Source organism: Heteronotia binoei, chromosome 12 (assembly GCF_032191835.1).
Source record: "Heteronotia binoei isolate CCM8104 ecotype False Entrance Well chromosome 12, APGP_CSIRO_Hbin_v1, whole genome shotgun sequence".
In the NCBI taxonomy this organism is placed as follows: Eukaryota; Metazoa; Chordata; class Lepidosauria; order Squamata; family Gekkonidae; genus Heteronotia; species Heteronotia binoei.
The window spans coordinates 28,747,273-28,763,115 of NC_083234.1; the positions used below are offsets into that span (position 1 = coordinate 28,747,273).

The 15,843-nt window shown below is 44.9% G+C and overlaps 1 protein-coding gene across 1 annotated transcript in view; it reads right to left on the minus strand.

Moving 5' to 3' along the window:
- Positions 1-15,843, minus strand: part of ROBO4 (roundabout guidance receptor 4) — a 106,018-nt gene that overhangs the window by 67,248 nt on the left and 22,927 nt on the right. The window contains exons 4-11 of the mRNA XM_060250928.1: positions 12,893-13,013; positions 10,885-11,023; positions 7,948-8,075; positions 7,023-7,153; positions 5,691-5,910; positions 4,545-4,666; positions 3,393-3,564; positions 1,273-1,467 (exon numbers count right to left, since the gene is read on the minus strand). Coding sequence (XP_060106911.1) covers positions 1,273-1,467; positions 3,393-3,564; positions 4,545-4,666; positions 5,691-5,910; positions 7,023-7,153; positions 7,948-8,075; positions 10,885-11,023; positions 12,893-13,013 — 1,228 coding nt within the window. The remainder of the gene's footprint in view (positions 1-1,272; positions 1,468-3,392; positions 3,565-4,544; positions 4,667-5,690; positions 5,911-7,022; positions 7,154-7,947; positions 8,076-10,884; positions 11,024-12,892; positions 13,014-15,843) is intronic.

Sequence of the window (15,843 nt, forward strand, 5' to 3'; positions counted from 1 at the left end):
TGGTGCCCCCCTTCATTTTTCATTTTTGGAATGTCCCCCGTTTGTAGTTTATTCCATTCTTTTGATGCAGGATTTGTATGCGTGATTTATCTCTGCCATATAAAGATGATAAATATTCACACTAGGATCCATAAATCTGTAACTTATTTGTATCCTACTGAAGCAAGTAAAGAAAAATCTTTGTCCTCTATGCTTATAGCAGTTTTTTAATTTTGAGAATAATTGAACTGAGAAATTGAACTGTGAATCCATGTTGGATATACTAATGTAAAAACTAATGTAGCCAGTATTTCAAGTCAAGGAAAAATATCTGAGGATAGCCTGTGATACCCTCTTGGTCACCTGCCCCCCACATCTGGAGTGGATGGGTGGTTGTAATGTCAGCTGTCCTTGCCAGTTCTTCTCTTCCAGCCCTGCCCATGATTCAAGTTCACCCAGCACAGCTAAAAGGAACCTTTCAAACACAGGAGGGAGACAATGACCTCAAGAGTTGTATGTGTGTGTGTGTGTGTTGAGTCCTTTGGGAGAGGGCATAGCTTGAAACACACACAGCCTATGAAATGAGTTTTGTAGTACACCACTTTTATATCTATCTCTATCTATATATGGGTGCTTTCACATAACAACTGTTTGCAAGCGGATTTTGCCATTCTTACACTAGAAATCCAGTTGCAAAGCACATTATTTAGAATGTGTGCATGTCAATGCACCCCAGGGTTTTTTTTTGTTGTAGCAGGAACTCCTTTGCATATCAGGCCACACACTCCTAATGTAGCCAATCCTCCTGGAGCTTATAGTAGGCCCTCTAAGAAAAGCTCTGTAAGCTCTTGGAGGATTGGCTACATCAGGGGTGTGTGGCTTAATATGCAAAGGAGTTCCTGCTACAAAAAAAGCCCTGATTCACCCTATGTGTATACACAGGGCTGGCCCTAGGGCACGTGGCGCCCCTGGCAGACTCACTGCCGGCTGCCCTGCACCCCTCAGGGCACCCTAGGTGTACCCCAGGCCAGGCTGCCCACCGCTGGAGATCCCCCAGAATTACACCTCACTTCCAGATGGTAGAGATCAGTTCCCTGGAGAAAATGGATGCTTGGGAGGGTGGACTTTGTGGCAGCATACCCTACTGAGGTCCCTGTTCTGCCTAGGCTCTATCCCCAAATCTCCAGGAGTTTCTCAACCTGGAGCTGGTGGCCGTACCCTCCCCCCATCATCTGCCAGTAGCCGGGGGGTGGGGGGACCTGGCAACCCTAATCCAAACACAGTCTGCCCCACCTTCACTGAGACCATATTGCCGTCTCTTGCTGTGCAGCCGGGCTTGTTGCTGGCAAACGTAAACCGCCAGCACCATCAGCATGATCCAGAGAGCAGACCCCACACTGGCAATGAAGACAGGTTGGCGCATCACTTCCAGGATGTAGCTGGCAGACATGAAGTCAGGAATGGTTGCCATTTTCCCCACTGTAGGCTCTGGGGAGAGAGAAGGAAAAGAATGAAAGGGTCTCATTGACAGTGAAAACTAGGCAGAAGATTGGACTTTGACTACAGTTGATGGATAAACCATGGACTTCTATGTTGGCCTGTGAGGAGATAAGCAGCAGATCTTTTGCACATAGAAGGTCCCGCTTTCACACTCTATCATTAAAAGACCCTCTGGTTGTAGAACAGGCTCAGGGCGAGTTACATTATAAAAACAGAACTGTAAAAACAGTAAAAGACTAATTTAAAATACGAAGTACAGCCATTAAAACAGAGGCCTGAAGAAGATTTCTGCAGGAAGTAATGGAAAGCCATGGCCAGAGTAGACAGTGCTGGAATTAGAGTTGCCGTTTGCCTGCTTCTGACAGGGGATCTCCTGCTGGTGTATCTCCTCCCCCTACTGGTGCTCAACAGAACAGCAGGGAGAAATGGTGGGGAGCGAAATGGCATCACACAGAAAACTGCAAGCAGCTGGAAAAAACAGAAGTGACATCCCACAATGCCCTAGGAATCCCTCCAATTACTGTGAGTTTTACCATAGAGAGAAGAAACCAAGAGCATTGTGTGACACAGTGATGTCACTTCCAATTTTTTTGGCAGGAGATGTTGCAGCATTGTGTGTGGCACTGCCCCTGTCTGTTTCTGCTTTCCCCCCAGTCCTTCCGCTGGTTGCCAGCAAAGAGCTGGAAACCCTCGTTGCAGTACAGAAACTGAAGGTCTGGCTTTGTCCAGAGCATCTTCCTACGTCGTTCCTTAGGTACAGTTAAGTCGGAGCTCTGCATAGCCTTCATTTCTGAATTCACCACCTGGAGAAGCCCAAATCTTCTGCAGTGACTTTACAGAGATTAAAATCTGTATGTACAGAAGAGGAACAAGTGTGCTGACCCTACCCAACAGTTGCTGGCTCCAGATCATGAAGTCTATGTGCATAGGAAATGCACCTACGTAGGCTCTTGGCCCTGTGATTGGTAACTCTCCCAATCCCAGGAATGCAACCTACAAGCATACACTACATGCATAGATTGTGTGTTCACAAGCCAGGGATCACACATAGGCAAGAGGTGGGGCAAGAGCACTCAAGCTTGTTCTCGCTCTAACATATATTGATTTAAATTGGCATAATGTTGTATGGCAAGGGCTCCACTGGTTTTGATCAAATGACCTGTATGTCTGCATTGATTCCTACACCCTAGGAACAGTCAATGTGGAGAAGCTCTGTGTTCCAGATAGTGGTCCAGAGACTTCCTGCCTCACTCTCCAGCCCTTCATAGCCGGTCATGCTCTGTGACAAAGTCACTGTTACTTGTCAGAACCAGCTTCATACTTAGGGAGACGGGAGAGGCTGCCGTGACATAAAAGGCCTAAAGGGTGGTGTAACATTACCATATGGAATACTCACACCTGTTTCTTTTACGAATGGAACTACGAGCAAAACCATTCAATTTCCAATTTAGTAGGGTTGCAAGATGAAGACAGATAAAATTGGCTTTGGGGTTACTGGGCAACCCCGCTGCACAGTTTACACAAGCAGGACACAACTAAACCAGTTTAAAACTGGTTTAACTATCTTGGTTTGTTCCCTGGTTCTTAGGGACTGTTGTCTTTGTGAAGGCCATATTTTCTGAGGCAGCTACCTAGTCCTTTGACAGAACTAAAATGTCCAAGTTAATTTGCTTGGGAGCTTGGATGGCTACACTGATTTGATCATAGTTTTCAAGTGAGATATAAGGACCACTCCAGGTCCCCTAACCCAAACTCAATGGCAGGCTCCTACCTTGAGCATGCAAGACATCCCTGGACAGAAGAGGCCAATGGGGGCATTACTTATTCCCACGATTGTGCCTCACAAAAGATCCACTCCAAGCACAGTATAAATTTCCAAGAGGTTAAGTAAAGTGCAAAATAGCATCTCTCACCTAGGGCACTGCATACTGGGTTACTGACCACTCCGACTCCTGCTCCATTTATGGCTGCTACCCGGACACAATACTTTAGCCTGTAGCCCAGCCCTGTAGCTTCTAGACTATACGTGCCTCCATCTACTGTCCTATTAGAGCCTCCGTGTGTCTCGTTGCCCAGGAACCAGACCTGAAAGGACAAAGAGCGTCTGAATGGCAAGCCAGCCTTTTTACATGACAGAAGCACAGGTGGGATTGACCAGGTACAACAGGTACAGCCTCACAGCTTGGGAAGCCACAGAGGTGGAGCTAACAAAACCCACTCAATTGCAGACATGCAATGCGAGTTCATTTCCTGTATCCATTTACTGCAACACAGTGGATTGCCAAGCAGAACAGAATGAAACCAATTATATATTTTTAAAAATGTGAAACTAATCATATATTTTTTAAAAAATGTGTCCTTTCTTCTAGGATTCAGGGGAAGAATATATAGTTCCTGCCTTTGTTTTATCCTCTAAGAGCCCTATGAGGTAGGTTAGGCTGAGAAAGTGAATGCCCAAGGTGAGTTTCATGGCCCAATAAATACCTGAAAATGGCTTTCCCTTCTCCTAATCGAACACACTCAGGGCTTTTTTTGTAGAAAACCCCCAGCAGTAACTCATTTGCATATCAGGCCACATCCCCAGATGCCTAGCCAGCCAGAACTGTCTTCCTGTGCGTTCCTGCTCAAAAAATGCCCTGAACACACTACATGTTACTACTACACCAGGGTTGGATCTAGGGCGGGGGGCAGAGGGAGGTGCTTGCCTCAGGTGCCAATAAAGGGGGGGCATCATATTGGAAATGGAGTCCACTGTATTCTATGGGACCATAAGACAGAATGGCCCAAAAGGGGGTGTCATTTTTTAATTTTGCCCCCCCCTCAAAAAACATGTAGATCCGGTCCTGTACTACACTGGGTTAATCTGAGATGCTAAGAGGGTGATATCTTCAAGGACTACCAGTCAAAGCATTGGGGCCACATAGTTTTTAGTGTGCTCACTCCCTGTAAGGGTCTTTTACCAGTTATGGTGTTAAACCAGTCGTCAGTTCCTGAGTCTCCTTCAACTTTCCAAACCAATCTTCCAAACGTTAAATTCCCAAACTCCTTATTTCATTCCTCCTTACCTGGTAACCCTTAATAATACCATTGTGTGCATCATGTGGCGGAGGTTCCCAAAAGACTATCACAGTGTAATTCCCACCTTGTGACACAGTAATGCTGATGCTCTGAGGAGCAGCACTGGGAGCTGAGAAGAAAGGAGAGGTCTACTTAAAGTCTTGGAGGAAAAAGGGCAGCACCTGACCGACATGACCAACAGTTCACCTACAGGTATTTGCCACTAGGCAGTGTGGAGTGGTATGGTAAAGCCTGATCTTGGCTATAAGCAGAGTTGGTGTTAGGGCTGGGCATGAATCAGAAAAACGTAGTTCATGGTTTGTGAGCAAACCACAAACTGAATTGAACCAGGAGGTTCATTTTTTAACCAGACCAGTCTGTGACCCCCACAAACGCCACTGAAAGGGATCACAGTCCCTTTAAAAGGGATTTGCAGAAAGCCCAAAAAAGCTGAGCAGCAGGGAGCAACCTGCCCCCTGCTGCTCAGATGTTTTTCAGGATTCCTTGTGCATTTCCTTTAAAGTTTAAAGGGACTGCACAAGATAACTCAATACAACTGAGCAGCAGGGAGCAGGCTGCCCCCTGCTGCTCAGTCGTTTTTTGTGGCTTTCTGTTCTATCCAAGAACTGCCACAAACCACAACAAGATTCTTTAAAAGTTCATGAAAATTCATTAACTTTGGTTTGCAAACCACAAACAGGGCAAAATTCATGATGAAATTTGTGCCCATTCCTAGTTGGTATTTGGATGGGAGACCACCAAGGAAGATTCTTCAGAGGACAGCAATGATAAACCACCTCTGCTTCTCACTTGCCTTGAAAACCCCTTGTGGCATTGCCATAAGTCAGTTGCAACTTGACGGTACAAACATACATACATATTTGCCCCTAGGCCAAGGATTAAGGTTTATGTCTACAGCATAAATTATGAGCTCTGTGCATCTGATGTCAGTGCAACAGTTGGGACTTCTCATCTGGCAAGATTCATACCTGTCTCGGTCCTGCAAGGACCAAGAGCACATAAATATTCTATGAGCCTCCAGGGAACCTCTCCATCATCTCAGAAAAAGCATTCACTGAGCACACACAGGCTGTATCTCTAGGACAAGGAGTATATCAGAATCTCACAACTATGTTCAAAAAGGGAAATGGTACCTTCTTCCGGGATCCAGAGATGTCTCGTATTGCTTTCTGAGCCATGGAACTTCCCTGAATATGGTCGCACTTTGAATTCATACTTGTAGCCTCTCTCAAGAGCTGGAACAATAGCCCGGTGGTCTCTTGGGACTTTCCACTCAGCCCAATGTGCGCTCACAGGAAGCAGTGTGCGGTAGAGGACCATGTAACCTTCTACATGCTGGGCAGTAGGGATGACCTTCAAGACAAAGGACAGAAGCTTAATCTCACATCTGAGATATCATGATGTGAGATGGCCAGGCTGGGCAGTATGTGATACGGTAAACTTGTCTGAGTGCTGTTGAGCTATTTGTTTTTTAAAATGTTTTTACTGTATTTTATTGTTTTATCATATGTTGTACTCCGCCCTGAGCCCTACGGGGAATGGGCGGAATAGAAATATACTAAAATAAATAAATAAACCAGGGGTATCAGGGGACTACTCTTAACAGTAATAGTATTGTTAGGAATGAGCGGTTTTCTGGAGGGCAAAGAGAGACTGGTGTGATCTTGAGAAACAGATGAAGTCTCTGAGGAGCACAGGAACAACAGGAGGGAAGTGGGAGTAGATGTGTGCAAAAAGCTGAAGTTTTGCACAAAGGTTAAATTCTGCATATTTTGGCATGAATGTGTGATTTTAAGATTTGGATCCTTGAGCAATACTCATTGCCAGCAACATACAGCATTCATTTGCTCTGTTTATTTTTAAGTCCTATTTTTGCTTTTGCTTCTTTTAAACAACCTTTAAATCCAAAAACACCCACAATCAAGAATTTTGTAAAAACCAAATTAGAATACATACACATTGGAATCCTTGCAGTTACATTTGAGGTAGAAGAATCTACCTGATCATTTTTATCCTCGTGCATCTCAGCTCTGTAGCAGAACATCAGTGGAAGAAATGTCTAGGCCATGACCCTTCTAACAAGCCTGTTGTCCTAATAAACAGGGGGTAAATGCAACTGATTTCTTCTAGGTAGCTCCTATTAGCAGAACATTTCCAGTTTGTGGTTAAAGCATGCTGTTGTCTCTTTGGTGAGAGCTGAGAAATTATATTTAAAACTAGCCACTTCAACTTAACTCTCTTCCCCAGTTATCTCCCTCAGTTTTTCCTTGTTATCTTCTCATATGATCAGCAAATGTTCTATTTTATTTATTTTTTGAATTTATGTATCACCTTTGTGTTCTGTTCACAGAATGGTAAAATGGGATTAAGATCCTCTTCTTCATCCTCTGGGGACAGCTAACTCTCCCTGGCCTTTGTTCCATGACAGGTTAATGCCATTTATATGCTTGTTATGTTTTACTCACCTTCCAGTGCAGGTGGGCTGCAGGGGCAGAGGAAACAGCAGTGACATTTGCCAGATAAACCCTGATGTCCATCAGCTCCTTCAAGGCACTTTCTGGCCAGTCATGCTCCCCTTGGCCAGTGTCCAGGAGAACTAAAAGCCAAGAAATAATTTAAAAAATTATGAGTCCTTGTTAACATGAACTTCATCCTACTCAGGGGATGGGTAAGTTCTCCCTTTAGGGTAGGGGTCCAAAACCCTTTTCAGTCTGCATGCACCTCTGGAATACTGATACAGGGTGGTGGGCACAGCCACAACATGCCTGCCATAAAATGCCTGCCACAGGTTGTGAAACCTGTCAAAAAAACAGCAGCCACCGCTTACCTTCGCTTATACAGTGAAGATCTTTGTGCTGGGGTGGCAGCTGCTGCCAAGGCAAGGTTTTTTTTTTTAAAATATGCACAGCCAATCAAATCTCCAATGACCAATCAAAATCCTTTCTAGGCAGAAGCCCCAGCTGACCCCACCCAGTTTCTAAAACCAGGGCTTTTTTGTAGCTGGAACTCCTTTGCATATTAGGCCACAGTAGGCTCCGTACGCTCTTGGAGGACTGGCTACATCAAGAGTGTGTGTGACCCAATATGCAAAAAGTTCCTGCTACAATAAAAAGCTGTGTCTAAAACACTTGTTAGGCACCAGAAAAGGTTTTGGCGGGCACTGCCACCCACAGACACCAGGCATTGGGGCTTTTCTCCAGACTAATCTAAAAAGAAGGTGAGTCACCAGCCAGTGGGACACCTGATAAAACAGACCTTGAATCCCCATGTAGCTTGAAACTCTGCCTTCCCTATAGGTTTTCTGACCAAGGACCAATATGTTGGCTAATGTTGTTTTACGTGACCAGGGAATGAATCCATTCTGCTAATCCAACAAACAAAGCTACTTACTTTGCACTGTTAAAGATGCCTTGGCAGAAATATTCCCCACCTGATTGTGGGCAGTACAGATGTATTTCCCAGCATCAGACAAGGTCAGATGGTGGATCTGAAGGGTGTTTTCTTGGCTTATGTCATACCTGAGAGGAGAGGTACAGAATTCATAGAAGCAATTAAGGCTTTGCGTTTGCTTGGGTGTCCATTCCTTGGTAAATGTGCAACATCGAGTGATGACTTACATGCATGAAAGAGCAACTGCAAAAGACAATTCTCACTCTTGTATCACAGTGGTGGCTGACAGAACTTTTTACCTAGCCAAATCTACCTACCCATTGATTTATGAAAGTGGGCAACATTTAGATAAGAACATAACAAGAGCTCTGCTGTGTCAGGTCAGTAATCCATTTAATCCAGCATCCTGTCTCACTCAGTGGCCAACCAGTTCCTCTGGAGGTCCAACAACAGGGCATAGAGCAGGAGTGTCGAACTCATTTGTTAGGAGAGCCGGATCTGACATAAATGAGACCTTGTCGGGCCAGGCCACATGTGCCATAAAATGTAATGCCAGGTAGCAGAGATATAAACTTTATAAAGGACACAGACAAACACAAAGATTTTTTAAAAGCTTAAAATAAAACATGCTTAAAACAATAACACTTGCTGGTCTTAAAGGTGCTTTCTTTGTATCTTTCCCATGAGATTCAGGGAACTGGGCAAAGGAAGCTCTGGCTCTTTCCTACCCGAGGGGACCAGGAAGAGGAGGAGCCTCAGCCAATAGAAGAAAGAGAGGCTCTGCTGTGCAGTTGAGCAAGCTCTCCCTCCTACCCTTCCTATCCAAGGGAGGAGCCTCAGCCAATGGAGAAAATAGAGGCTTTGCTCTGTAGCTCCTGTGCAATTGAGCAAGCCTGGCAATGCAAGCTGCTATGCAGAAGAAAGCAAGAGAGAGGGAGAAGGAAGCAGATGATAGCCAGTTGTTCAGGGGCCTGATAGGAGCCCTCCAGGGGCCTGATTTGGCCCCCAGGCTGCATGTTTGTCACCCTTGGCATAGAGGATGAGACTTTCTCCTAATGTTGCCTCCTGGCTCTGGGATTCAGAGGTTTAGTGCCTCTGAATGTGGAGGTTCCCCTCAGCCACCATGGGATGCTATCCTCCATGAATCTATCCAATCCCCTTTTAAAGCTGACTATTCCCATGACCATCACTACATCCTCTGGCAATTAATTACACATTTTAATCTCTCTTCGTGTAGTGAAGGGAGACAGGGTGATATTTAAATTCCCATTTTTATCGTCCATCTCTTCAATGTTGTTAGTTAATTGCTGCCCAAATATTTTTTTTTCTTTTTGTAACCAATAGTTGCATATACAGCTATGTTTTTTTCCTGAAAAGCTGGTGTTCTTATCCATCTTTGCAGATATATAAAGCTTAAAATTGGCTCACACATACCAAGATACTGAGAGAAAGCCAGGAGCTACTCACTTACCTCTGACAATCTCTCAAAAGTAAGATTTCCAAGCTTTCCCTGCTTCCATGTTGAATATGGAATAGGATTGCCAACTTCATGCTGAACCTCTAACTATTCCTTTAATATCTCTTTGATTAGCAGTAATTACCAGACTGAGATACTGCTGTTGGTGACAGCGAAGAGTAATGGTGAATTAAAACTGAAGATGCACAGCAGCCAAGCAGCCCACTCAATGCACAGCAGCCAAGAAGGTCAGAGCGCCTGCTCCGGCTGCAACGCCACTGAGGATGTTCTCCGCAGATGAGAACGAAACGTCTGGAAGAAAAACTTTCTCCAGTAGAACATGGCACTTGAGCCCGAAAGATTCTACAAACCCTAATGATGTTACCAGCCGTGAAAACCTGAAATCTTTGATAAAACTGAAGAGGTCGCTTCATTACAGCCTAGCACCTTAAGATCCGGACTGGCTCCGAAATTCCATATTCCCCACAGTAAAAACAGGTACTTGCGGTGTCAATTTTACCCTAAAATCTGGTCAGATAGTCTAGACCCAGCAACTTTCTAAATTCCCTCTATCAGCACAGTTTACTTAGGCCTTTCCACAATGACTGAACAGGAAACTTCAGATGAGGAATCCTGTGAAGAGGTAGTTCTACCTGAGAGTAGGCTTCCCAACCCTCCCGCCAAGGCGGGGGACCCCAGGATTTCCACCCTCTTCCCCCGCTCCCCCAAAAAACGGAAGCGGGGGGTGGAAACGGCGCCAGGGAGCATGGCCAGCCGCCGCATCCCGGAGCCGGCGAGGCAGCCGCGCCGCGCCGCTGCTGCCCCCTCCCCTCCCACCGCAGCTGCTCCTCCGAGATGAGCCCAGGCTGAGCCCATCTCAGAGGAGCAGCCAAGAGGCGGCAGCAGCGCAGGGGAGGGCGAGGCAGGCCAGGAGCATGGCGAGCCGCGAATCCGGGCCCTTCTAGGACCCGGACTCGTGGCTCGCCATGCCCCCGGCCCGCCTCCACCCCCCCCTCCGCTTCCACCCCAGAGGCGGAGCGGGCGAGGTGGCAGCGGCGTGGCGGCCTCTTCTCTGCTCGCCGTGGCTGCTTCTTCGAGATGGGCTCAGGCTGAGCCCATCTTGGAGGAGCAGCCACGGCGAGCAGAGAAGAGGCGTCAGCTGCGCAGCGGCGTCGCACGCTCCGAGATGGGGTGGCTCGCCGTTTCCCCCCTCCCCCCTAGCTCCACCCCCAAAGTCTCCTGGCTCCACCCCCAAAGTCCCCAGATATTTTTGGGGTTGGACTTGGGAACCCTACCTGAGAGAGGCTTTGATCCCATGGGCCTGACTGGTGGTAATCAGACCTTAGAAAATAGTTTAAGGAATTGGGAGCAATACACTCAACATGGCTAGAGACAAGTGAATAAACACTTTAATTCTGGTTTTACAGGCTGGAACACAATGTAGACAGAATATAGGGCCACAGTACAACCAGTAGACTCACCTTCCTGAGGGAAGCTCTCCATGTTCCTTGTGCCACTGGACAGTGGGCACTGGGTCTCCATGGACTCCACATGTGAACTGGACAGTGCTTCCAAGTTTGGTCATAATGTCACTAGGTCTCCGAGTAAACACTGGCTTTTCTAGAAAGGAAGAAACAGATGATGTATTCAGATCTGATCATTTCTCAGTGTGATGGAAACTTTGGGCAGCATGCCTAAGAGATCCCATATACTGTGTGTTATACTTTGACTTGGATAGCCCAGGCTAGCCCAGTCTCATCAGAACTCAGGTTAAGCAGGGCTGTTGGCCCTGGTTAGTATTTGAATGGGAGTCCACTGAGGAATACCATGATTGCTATGCAGAGACAGGCAATGGCAAACCACATCTGAACATCTTTTGCCCTGGAAATCCTATGGGGTCACCATAAGTCAGCGGTGACTTGATAACAAAACAAAATTATGTGAGCACCAAAACATGACACCATCACTACTTGCATGCAAGTTGACTCATCTCCTTCCACATCTGCATCCACTTTCTAATACTTTCCAACCCTGGATCAAGTAAAATAGGTATAATTACTTCAAATTCAGTTGAATAAAAGAAACTCCTTATAGAGGTGAATAACCTCAATGATGTGGCCCTTTTGACCAAGGATTGGTAGTAAGTCTCACTCCCAAGGACCTCTGTTACATGATTTGTTGATGGCCATGGATGTAGATGACTTCAGAAGACGATAACAGACGTACATGAAGCAGTGGTCCACCAATGGCTAGCCATGGCACATCCTCTACATCCAGAAACAATAGTTACTCAAGGGGTAAACTATGAGGAAGACCTATAGGCCTTTTGCTCTGTTTGTGGGATTTCTGAAACCATCTGGAAGGACACAGTTAGAAACCAAATGCTGAGCTAAATGGACATTTGGTCCAATCCAGCAGAGTTGGAGTCTCTCTCCCCATCTCTTTCACATCTTTCAACATTCAGAACATGGTAAGAAAATTGTGAGATCCAGTTGAAGTACCCAAGTGAAACAGGTGTAAGTGACAAGTACAAGACAAAGTTGAAGGATATATATTTTCAAAATAATCTCTTCTTAGAGTTAGGGAAAGCTTGTAGTGGAATGTATGGTATATAACCCAATAATGTCAGATCATGGAAGCAAAGCAGGGTCAGTACTTGGATGAGACACACCTTGGACGGTTCTGCAGAGGAAGTCAATGGCTTCTCACTTGCCTTGAAAGCCCCTTGCTGGGATCACCATCAATGTTTCCTCTAAGCTGCAGAGTCTTGTGAGAAAGAATTCTACTTTGTGAACTACTGGCATTAAAGTTGTGAGCTACTGCATAAATTATTGTGCTCTGGGATCATTCTTCCTGAGCTAAGACAAAAATGTTTGAGCTGGAGGCTAAAAATCTGTGAGCTAGTTCGCACTAACTCAGCTTAGAGGAAACACTGGTCACCATAAGTCAGTTGAAATTTGAAAGCCCCTTGCTGAGGTCACCATAAGTCAGTTGCAACATATATAAGTCTTGTTGCAGTCTATTGGTGGAACTCTTTGCCAAGTTACATCCATGCCCTGAGGGACCTAATGCAATCCCGCAAGGCCTGTAAGGCAGAGAATATTCCACCAGGGTTACCACTGAGGACAGCCACGCTTTCCCATCCTGCCTGCTCTCTCCTTCCCCCACCACAACAGGGTAGTGATAATTGGTTTATTTAAGGGCCTTCTGAAATTGCTGTATTGTCTACTGTTTAAAATTGTTTTAATTCAACTGACTGTATTTTACTGGAATTGTTCCCTGCCCTGAGTCTTGTATGCAGAGAAGGGCAGTCTATAAGTTGAATGAATGAATGAATGAATGAATGAATGAATGAATGAATGAATGAATGAATGAATGAATATTGTACAATTTGTCCTTGGTTCAAATTCCCAGTTGACTGGACCCATGCTGAATGTTAACCAAATAGTGGGGGAAGGTGAAATGTACAATTGCTGTTGACTTTCTTACCCAAGACAGACACCAAAGCTGCTTTGCTCTCTCTCTCTCCAACTGGATTAGTAGCCAAACAAACATATGCTCCCGAATCACTTTTCAGAGCATGGGCTACGAGAAGCTTTGCACCAGAGACCTGTAGAAACAAGGGTGGAAAGAAGATATTGGCTCTTTGGATCTTCAGTAGGAACCGCTGGGACATTTCTTAAGGTTTTGGAACAGTATTCCATGCTTTGATTTGAAAATAGGTAGATTATAAATGCAATTATTTGAAATAATTGTTTGTTTTGATCAGTTTAAAGGTGTTCTGAATTTGCCAGTATAAGTAATAGCTGGTTTTCTCATGTAAAATCCCAGGAAGGTGACTTCTTCTGAAGGAGAATGTTCCCTCAACACCACTGTGGAATATAGCAAGGCTTTTTTTCTTAGGTGACTGCAAAATCTGAACTAGAAAGTCACATTCACTAGTTATTTTATTGTCTTGTATGTTGCAATCCATCTTAGTCATTTTTATATAGACAAGCAATAAATAATATTTGTGTGACCAAATTTTGAACAGCTCATTGGCCGCAACTAAATTTAACTGAGATTCTTTCAACTATGTTAATGATGCAATTCTGCACAAAAGGAGCTCGCTGGATCAGACCAATGGTCCATCTAATCCAGTATCTTGTTTCACCCATTAGCCAACCAATCATCCTGTAAGACCAACAAACAGGGCATAAAGACCAAGACTTTCCTCTGATGTTTCCTTCTCATACTGGTATTCAAGGGATTACTGCCTTTCAATGTGGAGATTCCTTTTAACCATCTTGGCTAGCAGCCATTGATGGACCTTCTTCATAAATCTGTCTCACCCCTTTTAAAAAGGCTCCTGAATAAACTCAGCAGTCATGAAATAAGAGAACATTCTCTTGTAGATTAAAAACTGATTAATTAACAGGAAACAGGAAATATACAGGAGAGTTAGTATAAATGGTCAGTTTTCACTGTGGAAGGTGGTAAGCAGTGGGGAACTGCAAGCCTCGGTACTAGATCTGGTGCTCTTTAACTTGTTCATTAATTATTTGGAGTTGAGAGTAAGCAGTGAAGTGGCTAAGTTTGTGGTTGACACTAAGTTATTCAGGGTGGTGAGAACCAGGGAGGACTGTGAGGCACTCCAGAGGGATCTGTCAAGGCTGGGTGAGTGAGCATCAATGTGACAAATGAGGTTCAACATGGGCAAGTGCAAAATAATGCACACTGGAGCAAAAACAAATTCCTAATTATAAATATATGTTGATGGGGTCTGAACCGGCGATAACTGATCTGGAGAGAGATCGTGGAGTCTTGGTAGATGTCGACTCTGTGTGCAACTCCAATAAAAAAAGGCAAATACTATCCAGGGGGTTATTAGAAAAGGGACTGAAAATCAGCCTGCATCATAATGCCCCTGTACAAATCTATGATGCAGCCTCATTTGGAATACTGTGTACAGTTCTGGTCACCATACCTCAAATAAGTTATTGTATCATTGGAAGAGGTGCAGAAAAGGACAACTAAAATGATTAAGGAAATGGAATACCTTCCCTATGAAGAAAGGTAAAGGGTTTTAACTTGGAGTAATGATGACTGAAGGGTGACAGGATAGAGATTTACAAAATTATGCATGAGATAGGGTACAGAAAGTATTTTTATCCCTTTATCACAATATAAGAACTCGTGGGCAGCACTCAATGAAATTAATGAGCAATAGGCTTAGAACAACTAAAAGCAAGTATTTCTTCACCCAAAGAGTAATTAACAGATGGAATTAACTGCCACAGGAAGTAGTGGTGGTTACAAGCATAGACAGCTTCAAGACAGGATTGGATAAACATGGAGCAGAGATCCATTAATGGCTATTAGCCGCAACATATAGATGGAACACAATGTCCGAGGCAGTGATGCTCTGTATTCTTGCTGGAGTTTTGGCCCTATTGGTGGATCTCCTGATGGCACCTGGTTTTTGGTGACTGTGTGACACAGAATGTTGGACTGGATGGGCCATTGGCCTGATCCAATATGGCTTCTCTTATGATCTTACTTATGCTACTGATGCTTAATACAGCAGTGACTCCCACCATGTAATTACTAACTGAGTGAAAGAATGTTTATTTTTCTCTGTCATGAATCTATTTTCTGTCAATTAGGGTTTGTAGAGTCTTTCGGGATCAAGTGCCGTGTTCTACTGGAGGAAGTTTTCCTTCCAGACGTTTCGTTCTCAGCTGCAGAGAACATCCTGAGTGGCGTTGCAGCCGGAGCAGGCGCTCAGACCTTCTTGGCTGCTGTGCATTGAGCGGGGCCAGGGCTGCTGGAGAGCTGCTATTTCTAGGCTGCAGGGGGTGTGATGAAAGGGCAATTGGTTTGTGGATGTGCCCATTGTGGCGCTCGGCATGTGGCGCTCGGCCAAAGATATGAGAGATCCACTTTCAACCCCTGGAGTCTACAAAATACCCTGCTCCTGTGGTGCAGTCTACATTGGCACTACCCAACGCAGTATCAACACCCGTCTCACCGAACACAAGAGACACTGTCGCTTGTTTCAGCCAGAAAAATCAGCTGTAGCTGAACATGCACTTCAAGAAGGAGACCACGTCATCCACTTTGAAAGAACTGAAGTCCTTTCTACGGTCTCACATTATCATACCCGCCTGAACAGAGAAGCTATTGAGATTTACAAACACCAGCACAATTTTAACAGAAAGGAAGAAGGCATTTTCATCCACCAATCTTGGTACCCAGCTCTGCAAAACACCCTACAGACTATAAATTGCAGAAAGTCTCAGAACAACCAGCAAATTCCACAGAACAATCGGCACAGTCAACAACCATCTTCCTTATCTTCAAACCCCTTCCAACCCTCCCAGCAATTAACACAGAACAATGGTCACATTCAACAGCCAGTTTCCTTATCACTACCCTTCCAGGAAGCCCCACCAAACAAT